General features: G+C 37.6%; 1 protein-coding gene across 1 annotated transcript in view; it reads right to left on the bottom strand.

Annotated features, from left to right (window-relative positions):
• Window positions 1–8,221: 8,221 nt before the first annotated feature.
• LOC149146665 (small ribosomal subunit protein uS17z-like) overlaps window positions 8,222–20,070 on the bottom strand; it is a 34,361-nt gene continuing 22,512 nt past the window's right edge. The window contains exons 2-6 of the mRNA XM_089451467.1: window positions 11,300–11,340; window positions 11,111–11,211; window positions 8,955–9,099; window positions 8,776–8,865; window positions 8,222–8,667 (exon numbers count right to left, since the gene is read on the bottom strand). Coding sequence (XP_089307593.1) covers window positions 8,574–8,667; window positions 8,776–8,865; window positions 8,955–9,099; window positions 11,111–11,211; window positions 11,300–11,340 — 471 coding nt within the window. The 3' untranslated portion in view covers window positions 8,222–8,573. The remainder of the gene's footprint in view (window positions 8,668–8,775; window positions 8,866–8,954; window positions 9,100–11,110; window positions 11,212–11,299; window positions 11,341–20,070) is intronic.

The raw sequence follows: 20,070 nt of genomic DNA on the forward strand, positions 1-20,070 counted from the left end.
AATTTCATATCTAAAGACTCACATCTTGCTCAGGGCGTACCCTGACCAAATAAAAAACAATCCCGAGGCTATCTGTTCCACGCCGCCGGAAATCCTCCCTTTTCTCCCTGCAGTCTCCTCAGATTTTTTGAATCTATGTTGCCCATGCAGAATCCGTGACCACCTATTTGCTTCAGCATCAGACTTTATTTTTTCTGAAATTTCTTATCGCTCTGCTCTCGATTCTCTGAGCCCTCTTTCCTCCCTCTTCCCTGCTCTTCAGATCCCTTGTTTGGTTTTCACTGTCTCGTCAGTTACAGCTTGCTGGAGCAGTATTTCAGCGTTTCTTCAGGACAGAGCCGAGGACCTCCAGATGGCCCGCAGCGAAGATTGTCTTCACTGTCGAGACTTGCAGGAAGAATTTGAGCAAATCAGAATGCATCAACGCCTCTTGGATGAGAAAATTGATTCCGCTACCAGGATAATCACTGCTAAAGGAACAACCGATCTAAAGGAAGAGCAGAAAAGGAATAGCCGATCTAAAGGAACAGCAGAAAAGGGATAGCAAAAAAAAACAGAACAATAGAAAATGAACAACAAAAAAGGAACAACAGGAAAAACGGAATAGCAGAAAAGAAAAACGCAGCTCCAACAAGGTCGTCAAGCTTGAAGCAAGTCGGCGCCGACGACAAACCTGAAGAGTCCACTGCTCGACAAATCAGTCACATAAGTATAGATTACATGTTTTGTAAAGTTTGTTTACTTATTTTTCAGTTTGTCCGAATCTATTCCTGTGTTAGTGCTTTTCAAGTTGAAAATGAAAGCAATTTAGCAGAATGCTCTAATGTAATCCAGTTCCAAGCTCATCTTGCGAGCTCTACTCAACCAGCAGCCGAATTTGTAAAAAAAAAAATAATGTGTATCCCATTTTAACTTATAACAAAAATCATTTTAAATACAAAATTATATATATATATTAAATAAATTATTCATTTTTTTTAAATCTCTTAAAATTATTATGTTGACACATAAACTTATATTATTATTGTATCATAAACAAAAGCCACTTGGTGGCAATTTGCCAAAAAGCAACACAAGTGACATTGTCACCACGTGACTCTTGTTATCGATAGGATTAATAGAAGACAACAATTGCAAGTAGACAAAAAAAAAAAACCTGAATGTTATGGACAAGCTATGGACCAACTATATTAGATAGCCCACCCTTTGAAAAAGGTAAAGTCTCCTCATGATGATATGGAAGGATTCATGGGAAATCTAGATTCGCATGTTGCTTAGTAAATATAATATTTTATGTGTTGAGTAAATTAACCAACATCATTTATCGGGTGAGTGACATTGTCACCACGACTCTTGTTATCGATAGGATTAATAGAAGAGGACAATTGCAAGTAGACAAAAAAATATTGAATGTTATGGACAAGCTATGGACCAACTATATTAGATGGCCCACCCTTTGAAAAGGTAAAGTTTCCTCATGATGATATGGAAGGATTCATGGGAAATCTAGATTTGCATGTTGCTTAGTAAATATAATATTTTGTGTTGAGTAAATTAACCAATATCATTTATCGGGTGTGATACGAGTTGGTAGTAAATAAAAGGTCGAATATATGTATTGAGTAAAATAAAATCGAATATATCATCAAACGTTAAAAAAGAATGCAGGGTAGATAGTTTTATTTTTATTTTTACCAGAACAACTTAATCTCAACCACTTAATAATTTGAACGTGCATGCGTGTCAAGTTATGCCAAGCGTTGGTATTAATAACTCGGCCGGAGGATGTGATTTGGGGCAGAAGTATTCACCAGTGTCAGTACCCTCAACTGGAGGATGTGTTTTGGGGCAGAAGTATTCACCAGTGTCAGTGCCCTCGGCTGGAGGATGTGTTTTAGGGCAGAATTATTCACCAGTGTTAGTGCCCTCGGCTGGAGGATGTGATTTGGGCAGAAGTATTCACCAGTGTCAGTACCCTCGGCTGGAGGATGTGATTTGGGGCAGAAGTATTCACCAGTGTCAGTACGCATGGCAGTGAAATCATTGTACTAAACACATTGCAAACTGATGATCCAGCGGCAAAAATAATGTTTGCGAAATAAGACTCAAGCCATCCCAATGAATCAAAATCGAGATAAATAGAATTTTCAAAAATTAAGAAATAAAACATTTTTTGTTTTCTAAAGTAGACTTTGCAATTTTTTGTTTTAATTTTGGTCAATAATCAAATAATTCAGAAGTCAACTCAGAACGAATGTGTTATACCCTATTGCCGCAGGGATAATAATAATAGTAAAAGTTTTGAGCTCTTGTCTATTTAACATTCTAATCAAGGGATGGCTCTACATCCTTCTCAATATCGATATAGAGGACTTGTTCTTCATATTCATTAGATGTAGCTGTTGATCCCTGAACAAGGGCAATAGTAGCAAAGTAAATAGACATAATGAAAGTGTACCTAGTGATGAGGCAGGTCAGTGTTTCTTCTCTAAGTATGAGAGTGTGGCTCCTTCATTGTCCCGCACCAACTCCTTGTTGGAGCTAACTCTTCCTGCATTACTCTGCATCTTGATGATCCTCAAGATGATCACATTCTCATCCAACAAGTTAGTGGAAGAAGTATTCAAATACTCATACAAGAAGAATTAACATGATTAAATTAAACAAGAACAACATTATAAAGAAATAACTTAACTCTTGAAAGTACTTATCTTTAACGAGAATTGTAGGAAGTTATCTACTCCCTCTTGATCTTGTCTTCCTCTTAGCCAAGAGGCACAACTTCCCATTGATCATATGCCAATGTTGTCTTCATAAAAATGCATCGTCTTAGCATAACTTGTATTCTTTCTCTGGTCCTTTCAAGCCTAGTTATAAGATAATCATTTCAACACATTATCTCCCAAGTCAAACTAGTGTTTCTAAATCTCTCATAGGTACTTAATGGCTTCTCACTAATCAAAGAAGATTTTGTTTCACACTTGGGTTTCAATGTTATAGAACTTAGGCCATGTCTAAGGCCACTTCAAGGGTTTCTCCCAAACCCTAACCTTCTCTTGTAAGAATAAAGCTTCCCTAGGGTTTCCTTCAAACCCGAAGATTATTTTAGGTCTTTGCCATCTTCATTTTTTTTCACTCTACTTGGTTCATTGGTGTCTTCCCATAGGTGATCTTAATGACTTTTTGTTCAGCCCATCTCTGATAACATGTTAATTTTTAGGGCTAAGTTGATTTCTGATGTAGATAATTGCATTTTTAAACTTTTTCAACGTATATAACATTCACCCAACAACATCGTAACAACATCAACAATTATGTAAAGAGGACAATAACATCAACAATGCAACGAAACTATAAAGGAACAACAAAATAACAACATGCACAATAGAGACACCATGATTTAGGTCAGAGAAAAAGGCAAAACCCCACAAGGGGGGGAAAACCCAACCAAATTCTTCTTTTATTAGATATTAATCAATTGTTCACCTGAAATACAAAGTACAATGAGAATGAGATGCAACAATCATATCAGGCTTCCTAGGGCCAACCCTTGTCAATTCACAACTACGTTTGTGAACTGACCTAGACAAGTTCAAGCGAGTTGTTATCATATATGATATCACATCTATCATCTATCATAAAATTATCAAGAGTCAATGCCAATCACTGTGATAGCCAATCATTGTCACCAAAAATAGAGTCATTGCCAATCATTCTCATCACAAATAGAGTCAAAAAATATTGTCATGTATCATAGGAGCAAAGAGCATGGCCACTATCATCATAGATCCCACTGTCATCATTAGTCATTGTCACATGTATCATAAGAGTCATTGTCCCATGTATCATGAGAGTCATTGTGATATGTATCATAGAAGATTATTGTGAGATCATTGTCACATAATAACATAGTCACTGTCATAATGTTCCAAAAATAAGATCATTATCAAATGTATCATAGGAGCAAGGTCATTTTCACATATGACATTGCAAGATCATTATCGTATATATCATAATTCTTTATTTTCTCAACAGTACTAACATTAGGGTTGATTCTTTATGAAGTCGAGGTTACAGATCATCTAGGCCATCCATTATCACAACCCCATTGTCTTTGACATACATTATTCCACAAGTATTAGGCATCACTATCGTAAGACTAGGTCATTGTTATGTTTAAGTGTTACTTTGTATGCATTTTATCACTATCCATATATCATTGTCCATTATGTCTGAGTAATGCTTGCCACTACAGGAAAGATTGTGAACTGCAGGGTAATACAATCTTCACAAGCCACTATTGATTAAAGTGAGCTAGGGGAATTTAACAATAAGCCAAATAGAGTAATGAGCAAACCATTAACTAACATGTGTGAACCACTATTGGAGAAGTGATGTCACTGAGCCTCAAAGGTGATGTGACGTCGCTAAGATTTAACAATGTTATTGTTCATAATGTATCAAGCCCCTTAGAACAAAGCAAGATCTATGTGCGAGTCACTGTAGTGAGAATCATGCAAAACAAACCACAGATATGATTATCAAACCATGAAATTTGATCCACAAAAATCTAGCGAGCCAAGGAAACACGAACTTCAAAGAAATGGAAGTTGAATATATGCCCAATATACCATATCATAACCTTATTATATATGCATCCCTAGGGTGAAATAAATCCTTCAAAAGAGGAACCAAGTTTAGAGACTAGGAGGGAAACATAATTCAAATTCAAATTTGCTGAATAATATTTAAATATATTTCTTTATCCATTTTAAATTATTCTTTGGGGAATTTGGGCTTCCTTTGAGGCAATATGGTTTCCCTTTTGGTAAATTCATCTCGAGGTTGCCCAAATTTCAACAATCTAGGTACCATTGGGAGGAACTCTGTAAAGCCAAAAGAAAGTCAATTTATTGTGTAATAAATGGTTGCCAAGGGCAAAAAAATTGGTCCTAGTCAAAAATTGTATTAGAAACTAACCTAGTTTATTGGCACTCACTGGCCTATATTTTGAAGGGAATCTTAGAATATATGAAAGAACTTTTTCAATGTTTTACAGAGAGGCACTGGGGAATATAAAGGGTTACATTTAGCGAATTAGTAAAGGATCACACAACCAAAATAGTTGGGTAGTGGGGCTTGAAAGCTAGTTATAAGTTTGAGAAAACAACAGTAATAAAATCCTTATGAAATGTTATTCCTAAACCTAGTTTGTGGAGCAATTTTCACCAATAAGTACATATCCCTAGATACCTTGATTGACTAGAATAAAAGAGCAAATAAAATATCATAAATGTTTCTAACCAATGGAAAGTATTAACCTTGTCCCTTTAGGGGATCTGCAAGTTTCAGCGTGGAAGGGTGGTTTGAGCTTAGAAGTTTGAGCGAGGGTGGATGTTGTAATGGGGTGTGGTGTTGACATGTTCCTTCTAGTGGAAATAGTACATTTTTTATAATAAGATAGAAGATAGAATTTGTACCAAATTGGAGATCCATGATCTACTACTATCTAGTGACAAAGGTTTGATGTCAAAGATTCAATTAGGGTTACCATAAGAGTGGAGGTTAATATGGGAAAGGATTTAGTTATCCTTGGGAAGAGCACATATTAGATTGATTAGGGGTTCCAATGAGTTGATATGGGTCTTCAATGAGTCTAGTAGGTACCTTAGTGCTAAACAATGCTACGTCTTGCTCATTTTAAACCAAGCAAAAGATAGGAGTAGCGCTGCTGGAAGTTATGGAGTACAAAAACTCCACCAAAGAGTGCTCTTAATGTGGTTGATACTCACTAGCAAGTCTTTAACATAAGAGACTCTACAATAGAGGCATGTTATGTTCGAGGCATCTATGCCTTATGTTGGAAAAACGAAGAAACAAATTATCACATCTCTATGATGCACCTTTACTAGAGAAGTCTAGTCCACGATAAGAACTTTATATAAATTATTCCAACAAAAGACACAGTGGTTGAATGTTGCAATGAATGGATAGGACAATCGATAGTGGGGGTTAAGGTAAAGGCTTTGTCTCAAGCACACTGTACATGATGGTATATGAATGCAAGTATGCAACAAGTGAGCTTATCATCCATAAGAGTGCTCTTATTTATGGTCTTAGCTTCGTTCATTTAGATTATGTTTATTTTGCATTCAAAGCCGATGTTAGCCTAATGCAAACATTAAGCTTCAAGCTTTATTTTACTTATTGATAAATTATCTAAAGAGGGTTAAAGTAGTGTCTAGTTATCTCACTTCACTAAAGAAGAACCAAACCCTCAAACTACTCACTGGCTTTTAATTTTTCCTTCTTCAAGTTTTTTTCGGAGCAACTTGTTGAAGGAAATGGAGAATCACTAAGATATATTTTTACTTGTGTATAAGTTATGTTCTATTGACTGTTTAAGTACTTAGCAGCCCCCTCCCCCCACTTGGAAACCAATATGTTTTTTAAAGATCTATAATCTCCTCTAGAGATCTTTTATGTATTTTTTATGGTTGTGCTTTTAGCACCTAAAGATTATATTTTTCCATTATCTTGAATAGAAAGTATGTTAAAATAAACTAACAAGAAGTTAGCCCCGAGGGTTAGCTCAACTGGTCAAGTCTCCATCATTAAAGCACATTTGCCATTGAGAGGTCACAAGTTAAATTCTATTGACACTTACGTAAAGCTTTTTCATTGACACTTTGGGTGGATCTGCCTAATACAAATTTTCTGTATGCATATTAATAGCCAATCTCCAAGATCTATGAACCACCTAGAGAAAAAGTAACAAATAGTTACCTTGTGAAATAGAAGTTGGTGAGCTACTTTATTTATTGATTTGTAGATATAAGTAAATTTCAATCTCAATAACTGCTAAGAACATGTCCACTAAGTATAAGGTGGAAATAAAACCAACAACCTTATAGATGCCATTTTATCAATATAAAATGGCATCTTTCACTCAGCAAGATGTAAATGGTTTATTTTATAATTTAAATAAATTATATTTTATTTTTCATAACTAACAAGATATATTAAAAAAAGTCAATTTCTAGGGATTACGAGCATATTTACAATTTATTAACTGCTTAAATCCAATTAACTGATATTGATGCAAAGTGAGAATATAAAATTTAATTATACTTAAAATTTAATTATACTCAAAATCAGTGTTCACCCACTACCTTGACACATGAAAAGAACTCCCAAAATGCATTACAATTTCCACGGCTTATCATTTGATTATTTATCACATTTCAATTATAAAAAAAAAAGACTTTAAAAACATATACAACCTATTATTTAGCTTTATCATTTGATTATTTATCACATTTCAATATAAAAAAAAATTTGCTCACGGGGCTTTGGATTGACGGTGAATGGGTGCGCTGTTAAGGCACTCCTTGTGATAGGTCACTGGTTCAATTCCCCGTGGGTACTTAGTTTAGTCTTAACCTAGAAAAAAAATATATATATATAAAAACTTTAAAAACATTTACAACATATTATTTAGCCATGTTTCGTGTTATATTGATCAGATATTGTTTTATATTATTTCAAAAAAAGACTGACACAACTCATTATTTAGATTAAACAAAAATAAACACAACCATGAAACAAAACACATGTTCGTGTGCATTTATCTCAAACGATGATAACTGGTTTTAATTGCACAACGCCTCGTCAACGCACATCGGTTAAATATAGTAAAATCGCAGGGCATACCACTTTCATTCTTTTCAATCATCGTTCAATCATCTCAAAATTTTTGGGCATTCGCTAAAATTGCTTGTAAGGTTTCTCTTTTTACATCCAAGAATAAGATATTATTGTATTAAAGTGGCCCAGTGAAGAATCCGAAAGAAACCTTGACCCTTGAATGCCCATAAACTTTACTCGCATAAGCCCTCAAAATAAGCCTAGACAGTTACATCCACTGATATAGAAAATGGAAAAAGCATCAATATTCACAACGACTAGGACCCTTGATATTCGATCAGTACAAAAAACTCAGCAAGAATCCTTCTTTGTACCTCGTATAGTTTAAAATCCACGCACATTACATTACAAACCTCGTGTGAATTAAATTTCAACATCTTCGCATGAAATATTATTGGCAACCATCACATATAACTAGATTGTCTTAGGCACCTTTATAAATTGAAAGTTATGTTGGGAAAGTTAGGTGTATTGATCATTTCATAGCAATATTTATTATCACCAAGACAACAGCTTAACGCACACGAATGCCACCTCCTAAAGAAATAATTAAAAGCGAAACTAAATATGACATCGTTCATATTTGGCTATTGGAATAAAAAAATACTCCAAGAATATGCTTTCAAAGGTTTACTGGATGCTAAAACCAAAACAAAAGTATCCAAGAACGGTGGACTTTCAACCACCAAGGAGTAAACGTTATCCGTACATCTTTTTCAAAATTCAATACAGTAACCAAAAGAAGGATTAAACTAACAAAATTAATTTGAGCAAATGATAAAATAGTAACCCTCAACTCTGTCAAAGCCTACGCTATTGCATTTGACGGATTATATGGTTTGCTTGTACAAAGAAAAAAAACGGATTCATATTGCAGTGAAGGCTTTCTTTGCAGAACCACTGCTAGAACCCGCAGGAATCACCTTCAGAACATTAAACCTTACAGTCTTGGACAAGGGCCTGACACAAGCAAATCATATAAAATGTTAACCAATAAAAACGCACAAACGAATATCGCTATTAAAAGAGTCACAGGTTTTACTGGATATTCCCATAAATAGATTTTACCTGCATTGCCCAATGATAACATGATCCCCTTCCTTGACACGGAAACAGGGTGAAATATGGGCTGGTATGTTCGAATGTCTCTTCTCATACCTGTTAAGTGTGCATACATTCAAAAATTACTGCTTAAATGGAACTGTATACAAATATAATTGCAATTCACTATAATGTGCTCTAGTTACCTCTGATATTTCTTGACAAAATGGAGATAGTCCCTACGGACAATAATTGTCCGTGTCATTTTAGCACTGTAACATGTTCCAGCTAATATACGACCTCTTATTGAAACAGTACCAGTGAATGGGCACTTCTTGTCGATGTAGGTCCCTACATAAAAACCAAGAAAACTTAGTTTACACAATCCAGTGGAGAAGACAAAAAAGTTATAACGGGCAAATACGTTTGTATTGATAAATATCGTTGAGAATGACTGCAGCAATATAAAATAACATGCACCAACCAGAAAATATTTGCCCCAATCAGTGGAAACCAAAAAAGAAAACGAAGAGGATTGCGCAACTTTCAGTTCATGTATCAGAATATAAAAACTAATCATAAGAATGGCATCTGGAATGATTGTTTGTTGGCAACAGTTGATACAGTCTGACACACACGATAAATTGATAAAACTAGGTGAAATGATAAAACTAGTCTTTTTGGTTGTCACAGGGCAAGCGTAGGGTTATCTTTGCAGTTGGTGATTTCTTGCTAAGCTCACTGCTGATAGCGAATTTAATTGTTGCTTTGGGACTGACTGACAAGGTAGTATAAGTTAGTTCTGTTGACAAACCTATGATGGAAAGAGTTACTACTTTCTTTGAGAATGCTCAAAAGGCGTCTTAGAATACAAGATATATTGTAAAAAGCTTTATGGATAAGACTGGCAAATTTGTTCTGTTGGCAAACCTGGGATAGAGGGAGTTCCTACTTGCTTTAAAAATGCTCAAAAGGTGTCTTAGAACACAATATATAAGGTAAAAGCATCAGATAAGACTGTTGCATCATTACTTGTGTAATTGGAAATTGTTACTCAAAAAGCACTTTCATTCCTGGCATACTTTTTTCTAATGTAGTTCACAGCCCCCTGAGATTGGTGGCTGACGCGTCCACAGAATATTTGTACCAAGCAGATCCACCCAAAGGGATGACTTCCTGCTGGATCAACCACGGAGCCTGACCTTGAAAATGTCGAGAGAATTGAACCCATGACCTATCAATAGCAAAGGTGTTTTAATGATGGTAACCCGACCAATTGAGTTAACCCTCGAGGCCTCATTCCTGGCATACTAGCTTCACCAAAAATCTTCTTCCTAAACACGGGCTTTTCAGCTACAGGGATCTACAGAACTTCTGTTCAAAGAATTCAAAGCATCCTACCAAAAGAGTTTTTATTGTAGCAATCTGGATGATACATCATAGCTATTTATCAATCACAGCAACTACTTTCCCGATTTCAAAGACACTGTATATTCTGGTGAACAATAACGAAGAAATGTGATTCTGCATTCAATTAATGTATATGGATTGATAGTTGATATCCTGCTAAGTGATTGATGCATGTATCGGGCATGAGAATTCTGTTCCGGTCTATATTAAATTATAAAGCACTCTAGTTTCCAGGTTTAATTGTGTTTTTTTATCGTGGAGGTAATTTTTAGTCTTATATATGAAGACTTAAAATGGATTTCAAACTCAAATGTATTTCTGAGAAACAACTAAAAGGCAGTGTTAAAATGCAGAAATTATGTCTCCAAGAATTTTCTCTCATAGCGTCGTCACACATGGATTGCATAAGTTACATTTAAATTGGCAAAATTCAAGCACAGAGGCATTTAAAATGGCAGTATCCCTGTTTTTCAGAGGGTGTGGTAATTTTCAGACTTATGGGTGGCATCATGGTAATTTCCTTGCATGCAACTGCAAGTGGCAATGCAGCTTCAGTCTTGAGAGAAACACCAAGATGGTCGATTTGCACGTAGAAGACTAAGATGTCTCGAACAAGTAGTGGGTAGGACAAAAATGTCTCCAATATGTCTTTAATATAGTAACAATATGTTGTGACTAAATGATCCCAAGGAGTTCCCAATACATGTTGTCAGTACAGCAGATATGATCTCAACCATTATGAGTTCATTCAACCATACCCCCATACTTGAACAATATTTTGGGAATTCATAACAACACCATTTCCGTACCCGGTGTATGTTCTTACCCGTGCAAGGAAGTATTTTCGCATTCAAATGCATAAATTAATAGAAACAAGAATTAAATAAACAATAATATATACAAACAAAATATATCTCAATAATCAAATCCACCCAGAATTTCATCACCATACCTTGAATAGCTTCTTTGGGGGTCTTGAAGCCAAGACCAACATTTTTCCAAAACCTGTTGCCACCTTTTCCAGGTCGTTTCCCCTTCCCAGACGTCTTGGAACTGCAAAAATACAAATTAAGGATCAGGAGAAGCAAATCAAAAGATTCTAAATATGAAATAATATCAAATAATAGTGTAATCTGATTACCTGAGAAAGACTTTTGGTTGCTTTAGAAAAGCTCTCTCAGTCTATAAAAACAAATCAAGGAATTTGTGTCAGAGATGTCCCATTAATTGATAACAATGATAATACTAACAACATGTTCACTGTTCACCCATACAAGCCTCAGAATGGAATAGAATATTGAAAAAAGGCGTTTGGCTTCAACTGAAATGGCTTGTTATGGTTAACTGATATTTAGCAAATAAACCCATCTAACAATATTTCAGCATAGCCATAGAATAATAGAATGGATGATCAGAGACCCTATCTCAATATTACATATATTCCCATGCCCTGCATTAAGATTAAAAGTTTTTAACGTGAGCTTGCAAACTCCAAACCCACAAAGGAACCATGACAAAATCAAAAACTCCATTTGTTAACAATACGTAAGTCTAAACTCAAATTCCCATTGCTTAAAAGTCAACAAATCCTCAGCTGGCCGATCGGAAAACAACTGAACAGGAAGGACCAGCTTAAGGCACCAATACACTGGACTATTATGTTTTTATTATTAACAAGATGCTAATTTAGTATCATGGAAATTTTGTCTACTAATTTATGTGATTTCCAAAAGTGTCCAAATAAGGACCAACCAGGCTAATGCAAATCCTCCAAGCCAGGCTAACAAGGGACCCAAAGAGCTTTTGGTGATTCTACACCCCAGATTATGAAGGGTCTAACCAGTAGACACTTACCAAATCTGGGAAATTAATCAATGGCTTGAACCATTCCACACAACCAAACACCATACTCAACTTTGCCACAAAAGCAAATCCCTACATTAGCCCTATTTCAAGTGAACCTCGGCTGGCAGACCCAACAACTGAAGCCCTGGATCCTTGGCTTATTGCATATAGCCAAAACGAGGGGTGATGCAGAATGTTGTCCACACACAACATGACCTTCTCACTATCTAAATAGGGTGTACACAGCAGTTCAATGTGGAATAACTCGTAATTACAATGTATGCCACCATGATCGGCACAAAGGTAATACAAAACAATATCGCTGCAAATAGCTGATAGCCCTAATCCCACATTTTTCATGGGAAGGGAAACAGGCTGACTAAGATGGGTGTCCTTAAAAACTTTGATATTGTGGGCCAAACAGATGTAATAAAAACAACAGCTGCCATGTAATGCCCTCTACTACAAATTGAGGGCAAATAGCACTTATTGGCCTATCCATCCCCGTAGGCTATAGTCCTCCATAAATGGGATATTGGAAAAAAAACCAAAATACCCATTGTTGGGGAAAATTTTAGGTCAGCCGGGCAGAAAAACCCAAAACTAGAGTTTTGTGTAAGGTTCACTCAATCAATTAAAAAAGATGAAACCCCTTAGAAAATCTATAAATAGAGATGGCTTGAATTCATTTTGGAGCATCAAGAGTGGATCATCTTATTGGTTTCTTGAGCATTAGCTCTGAGGGTTTAAGACCCCAACTCTCTCTTGTCAATTTTGGTGGTGAAAGATTCCACCCTAGTTGACACTTCTCTTTCCCTCTCTGATATTGGCGCAGAAGACCTTTGAATGGAAAATGAAATTCTGGACTGGTTTTCTTTTCCTCTGCTTTCTTTGGCACAAATATTTTGGGCTGAGGCCATGAGTTCTTAGCAGGATTGGTCTCTATTTCTTGAAGCTACGAAATCCTGAGTTAACTGTTTTGATACAAAAAAAAATCCTTCAGGAAGGCAGCGAAGTTATTTTCAGGCACAGGGCCTCGGCAACAGCCGCCTGACTACAAGATACAAGGAAGAGGAAAGCACAGAAGAAGGCAGAGGAAACATCCAGCAGCTGAGGTGGGCAAGAAAAGCTGAAAGAGGAAAAAGAGAGGGAAAAAGGCAACTCCAGCATTGGCGTACAGGCTCTCTGGACTTCATAGTCAATTGCTAAAATACGTTTGATTTTCTGTGTAATTTATAATGCACTAGTTTTAGAATTAAGAATAAATGTATACTGCCTTCGATATAAAAGGCGATGAGATATTTAATAAAAAAAGACGAGAGATTTTTGGTTAATAGCTCTGTGTTCTTCCCCTATTCAACGACTTCTGCCACTTTTTCTCTGCATTTTTTATTTTTTTCAGACTGTCTGAAGGTCTGCGTTATGTTTTCATGATCTAAAATTCAGATCAATTGGTATCAGAGCAATTGATCAGGCAAAAAAAATATTTTGCCCCCCTTGACGCCATTTCTCATCTCTGGGTGCACGAAAATTATGCGTCCATGGCGAGATCCCTCCAATGTAGAATCATTTGTTCACGATTTAGCAATGGCTCTCCATGAGCGTATAACTCTACAACAGCAAAGGCACCCTCCAGGACATATGCAGCTCGATACTCGGTTTCAATTGCCAAAATTCTCAAGCCAAATGATTGGCGAGGCTGTTGATTCTTTAAAACAATTCCAGACCTGGCAGAGGACATGAAGCTTCAAATCGCCAGGCTACAGTTGGAAGGCATTGCGCAAGCTTGGTGGGATACTCAGCTTGAACATTCTGATATGGTCAGCAAACTCGGGGAGACCATAGCACCAAGCTCTCCTCCCATGCATCACTTCTTGGGAAGCTTTCTGCCCAGCTTTGAGGGCACGTTTCTATCCTCTAGGCTATCTTCATAATCTTTTGGCAAAATGGTTACAGCTCCAACAACTTCGGAACCAATCAGTGCAATCCTACATTGATGTCTTCTGCAAACTACGTATCCAGCTACATATTTCAGACCCTGAGGTACTCATTATTAAATTCAATTCTGTTTATTATGGAGTTTTTGTAGAGAAGTGGAATTGTTTGACAATCACTCCTTGGATAAAGCCTTTTTGCAGGCATTGATCGTAGAACGTAAAGTGGTTCCTTGAATCCAATCTCCTCAATCTCGTTCTGCCCCTTCCAGTGCTGGTCCTTCATCTATGTTCCCTTCCTCTTCTTCCTCCTCCAACTCCCACAATCCCACCTGGTGTACCTATCATAAAACCAACTCACATGCCACTGACGACTGCCGAGTACTTCAAAATCATCATAGCAACAAGACCCTTCTTGCAGAGATTGAGCAGATAGAGCCCCCCACTACTCCGTCAGTAGTTGCTCTCGATAATCCTACAGAAGCAGACCCCTCTATTATACTCATGCTAGCTAATCATTCTGGCACCTCTAATACTCCCCTGTTTACACATAATTGTCAAATAAAAAATGAGTTGGCTTCATTGATACTTGACAATGGGAGTCAAAAGAACCTTGTGGCTCAAGATTTAGTTGACCGCCTTAAACTCCCCACAACTCCTCATCTGGCCCCATATCAACTAGGTTGGGTACAAATGGACAGCCCTTGTCTTACAGTGTCACACTGTTGTGCAGTCACATTTGCTATTGGCCCTTTCCAGGACACGGTAATATGTGATGTTTCTCCTCTTGATTGTGCTTGATTTGTTACTTGGCATTCCTTACCAACAGACCCGCAATGCAGTATACCATGCTAAAAACCAACAGTACCATTTACAACTTGAGGGTCATACCTATGCCCTCACATCCTCTGCTATTAAATCCAAATCAACCCCCTCCCTTCCCACTACACCTCCAGTTACAAAAATCAGCTTGAACCAATGTGTTTCATTGTGTCTAGTTTGCCCTGTCCAACCAGACAATCTAACCAATCCCATTCCACAAAATATGCTTCCATTGATCCATGAATTTGTAGATGTTTTCACTCGACCTACAGGGCTGCACCCATCACGTTCTATTGAACATAAAATCGATCTTATTCCTGGTGCCTCCTTGCCGAATGCTCCCTCTTATCGCCTAGCTCCTAGTGAGGCAGCAGAAATTGAACACCAAATTGAACAATTGATGAATTCAAGGCATATTCAACCTTTTTCATCACCAATTGCTTCCCCTGCCTTTATTATTCCAAAAAAAGAAGCTTTTGAATGGCACCTAGTGACTGATTACCGGGCTCTTAATAAGCCCACTGTTAAAAACCAATGCCCTCTACCCCAAATTGAGAATTTTCTGGACCATTTACAAGGAGCTTGCTTCTTTACCAAGATGGATTTGACAGCCAGATACCATCAAGTGAGCATGCATGCAGCCGACACATGGAAGACTGCCTTCAAGACAAAGTTTGGGCTGTTCGAGTGGATGGTCATGCCTTTTGGGCTGACCAATGCCCCAGCAAATTTTATGAGACTAATCAATGATATCTTCAGGGGTTAAAATCGGCAACTAGGGCCAAATTCCACCTTGGGATAGCTCATTTGATGGAGATGAAGATTGCATTAAATTCCCTTTTTCAAGAGGACAAAATTTGATATAAAGATCATCTCATTTGGACAAGCAGAAGTGTGATTTTGAATTTATGCCCACTCATGTGCAAATTGTTCAGGTCGGCCACATCATCATGTAGGCTCAAGAAACCCAATGGATGTCTCCTCACCCACAACTAATTGTATAAATACAAGAGACCTCACACCTCATTTGGCATAATCATCACTCACACATTCTTGTCTCTTCATCTGATTGGTTCGTACAACATTGGGCAGCTTCTCTCTCTCACAAGTGTGGCAAAGGGTATGAATTTTCTGGGTAGAATTGCATAACGAAATTTCAGAGTTCTGTGACAGGTTTGACCAGCGTTGGCCAAGGGCTTGTTGACCAAGTTTGATTGTGTTTTTGGGGTCAAAAGTTTGATCTTTTAAGGCTGCATTTCTGGGAACAGAAATCGAGGAACTTTGGACAATTTGAACAATGTTGACTTCAGTGTTGACTGCAGTTTGACCACAGAAAAGTTACAGAAGTTTTCTCTCTCCTTTGACTGAGTTGTTTTGGGTTGACTTTAACCTCCTGATCAGGGCGAGTTTGACTGAGGAAGGCCCAGTTGCTTTGAGGATGATTTGTGGCTATTTTGACCAGCGTTGACTTTTTTGTTAGGGCTGAAGTTTGACTGCAGTTGACTACAGAAATTTACAGGGTTGTTTTGACTTTGAATTGGGCAAGTCAATTTGACTTTTGTACTCTCTCTCTCTGCTGAACTTTTGATATAATAATAAGAAGAATTGATCAAAGGGTTTTCCCCACATTGGGGTTTTTCCCTAGCATCCGCCAAATCTAATGTCCCCTTGTCTTGGTTTGTCTTCTGCATTTTGTTTCATGTTCTATCTACTTTTATTATCAATGTGATATTTTGATTGCTATTGGAAATTGGAAATTGTTATTGGGCTACTAAGGAACATTGAAGTAAATTGTGCTAAGCATAGAACATACCATTGTTAACTAAAATTAACATGGTATCAAAGCCCAGGTGAAGACAAAGCCCAAGCAAAAGTGAGAAAAGCAATCACTAAGGAAAGTTGTTGGACAAGAATATTGGTCTAGCTTCAATGATGACTACATCATACTTCAAATCGAAGGACAAAGCTCAAGGCCAAATCCGACAATCATGCATGGAAGATGACTTTAGATTTGACTTTGGAAGATAATGATGCTATTGACTATGTAAAGGGAAGAATGACAGAGCCTCCTTCAAATGCACTTTCTACGGCAAAAACAAAGTACAAAAAAGGTGGGGTCAAAGCGAAGAAAATTATTGTAGACTCCATTCCAAAACATTTGGTTGCCTATATTTATGATTTGGAAACATCTAAGGAGATGTATGATAAGTTAGTTGGGATGTTCAAAGTAAACAATGCAAATCAAATCCTCTTTCTCAAGAACAAGTTGAAAGACATCAAGATGGATAGAAGAGAGTCTATTTAATCCTACTTCATGAAGATTACCGAAATCAAGAATAATCTTCTATCTATTGGACAAGTTGTTGGTGACAAGGAGCTCACTCTCATTGCACTTGGAGGTCTTACAAGAGCATGGGATGTGTTTAACACCACCATCCTCAACAATGACAGGATTTCGGGTTTTGATGAATTATTGGCTAGATGCACTCAAGAAGAAATAAGGATGATGGAAAAAGATAAGCCCTCCAATGGAAATGATCCTACTGCTTTTTCCGCTCATGCTAAGAGGAAGAACAATGCTAGTCCAAGGAAACAAGGTCAAGGATTTTAAGTCCGGATTCAAAGAAGGAAGAAAAGGAGGATGTTACAATTGCAACAAATTTGGCCACTATGTTAGAGAGTGTCCTCACAAGAAGGATACTCCAAGGAATGATGACAACAACAACTACAAAGGCAATGGCAATCAAAGGAACAACAAGTTCAACAATAAAGGAAAGAGGAATGCTCCCATTGCTCGATATGAAAATGGTCGTCCTCCCAAAAGATCAAGAAATTCCAGGTATGAGGAAAGTAATGCTATAGAAAAACAAAATGAATGTTAAATTTTTATCTTATTTACGCTTTATCTATTGCCTCTCCTCCAAATACAGTGGTTGATTGATAGTGGAGCCTCAAGGCACTTCACTAGGTACAAAGAGGCCCTCTCAAATTTGGTTGAAAAGAAGACTAACTTGCAAATTATACTTGGAAATAATGCCACCTATCTCGTGAAAGGAATAAGTAATGTCACTCTTCACTTGAATCAAGGTAAAACCATTCATCTACAAGAAGTATTATATGTGCCCAATTTGAAGAAGAACCTAGTATCTATTTCTGCAATGGAAGATAAAGGCTTCAAGGTAGCATTCATTGATGGAAAGGTACTTCTTTGGCCAAAAAACCCTAAAGATGCATTTACCTTTGGATTTAGGGTTGATGGTCTTTATCAAGTTGGAGGAAGTCCTTTGGGAGCCATGTCTTGCGACCCCTCTTTTCAATCCGAATTATGGCACCGGAGATTTGCCCACCTTCATTACAAAGCCTTACCTGGGGCAAGGAAGATGGTCACAAGTATGCTCGATTTCAACATGAATCATGAAGGTGTTGGTCAAGGTTGTGCAGCTGGGAAACTTACAAGGGGACCATTCCCCTCAAGCAAAAGTCAAACTTCTAATATTCTTCAACTGGTCCATTTTGACCTATTTGGTATGTTACCCGTAACATCATTAGAAGGATGCTTATATTATGTTATCTTTGTGGATGACTTCTCTCGCAAAACATGTATCCATTTTTTGAAGAAGGATGACATGTTCAAATGGTTTCGTCCTTTCAAAGCCTTGGTGGAGAATCAAACAAGGAAGAAGATCAAAATATTGAGGACCGACAATGGAACCAAATATGAATCAAATGAATTCAATGACTTTTGCAAACAGGCTAGCATTAAGAGGGAGACAACCATTGCATACACTCCTAAGCAAAATATAGTTGCTAAAAGAAAGAATCAAATGATCATGGAATCCACCTGTGCCATGCTTCATGATCTAGGTCTATCGAAGTTCTTATGGAGAGAAGTTGCAATCACTGACGTATATGTTCAAAATATGTGTCCACATCAAGCATTAAATTTCAAGACATCTAAAGAAGTTTTCTGTTGACACCTAATCCTCTGCGATTAGGTGAATTCATGTAAATAATTAAAATAGGAATGTGGACAGTCATCAGAAGATGAACTGAACAATCACATCCTTTTGTATATAACAATAACATGCCTGATGGAATAATACGAATTAGTTTTCTGCCAAAGTGGAGTTACTCCTAGCCTGACATGGTATCAGAGCCAGCTCCTTGTTTTAGCTCTTATGCTCCTGTAACTCCTCTGTCTGCCATATCCCCTCTGTCCACGCATCTGCCTCTGCCATAACCCATCTGTCCATAACACTCTCTGGCGCACCAGCGCTGCCTCTATCCTTACATAACGCTCTCTGACATAGTATCTGTCCATAACGCTGGTCTGACATGGTATTCCAAATTGTTGGCGGAATGGTCGCTGTAGTGGGTAACTGTTTCTGGAGCGTTTGACAGAGATTATTCTCCTCCTTCACGGAGAATTCCGCAGGCTCAGTCACCTCAATCCTACCCCATCGATCAACAGCAAGTCGCATTGATCTAAAACTCAGTCATTTTATTCCAAAGGCTCAGTCATGTTTGTCTGCGGATCGATCCCCATGGCGCCGTTGTGAGATACACAAAATCAATCCCTTGGGGAATTAAACCGAGCCTGTGCGCACGAAACTCGTCGTTGAGGACCGAGGAATCAGAGGAGTTGCTCTCGATTTCATTAAAATTGTTTTTGTAAGGCTTCAAACGGGTGCTCTAACCCACAGACCTTGCCTCACCACGTGGTGGAAGTCCCCAAAGCCCCCGCCTCCACAGATCCTTTAACCTCCGCTACAATTGGAGGGTTTTCTATCGACACCGACGGGTTTTGATCAGAAGCCTCTAAAATCCGATCAGCTTGCTGTGTTGACCGGAGCCAAGTCATATTGACGACCTTGGCCTCACTGTCAGACGAAGAGGAGGACGAGTCTTCACAACGGCTCTTGCTTTTCCTCTGCTTTTCAGCTAAGTTCAGAACTGTGGTTCTGTAATGTTCCATTTTCTTTGGTCTGTTATGTAGCTCCAGAAAATGGGCCGCTGTTTCATATTGAAATTTAGTAAATGGGTTTGCTTTTGTCTTGTAAGAGTGTTGTAAATTGTGTTGTTGTAAGCAACTGAGAAAAGTACGTGCAGGAGTTTGCATTCTCTGGAGTCAATTAGAAAGGGAGCCTTTGTTTTTCAGCAGCTGAAGCGTGGGGATCCAAGCAAGAAAACAATGTTTTCAATTGCTTATTTCTGCAGCTCGTTTGGTTGGAATGCAGTGATACATTTTGAATAATTGATTTGGGCACAATATTTGATAATTGACATTTTGCAAATTGGCATCGTTGTTTTT

The sequence above is a fragment of the Pinus tabuliformis genome, chromosome X (assembly GCF_031772625.1).
Source record: "Pinus tabuliformis cultivar Carrire ecotype Pingquan chromosome X, CPIR1, whole genome shotgun sequence".
Taxonomy (NCBI): domain Eukaryota; kingdom Viridiplantae; phylum Streptophyta; class Pinopsida; order Pinales; family Pinaceae; genus Pinus; species Pinus tabuliformis.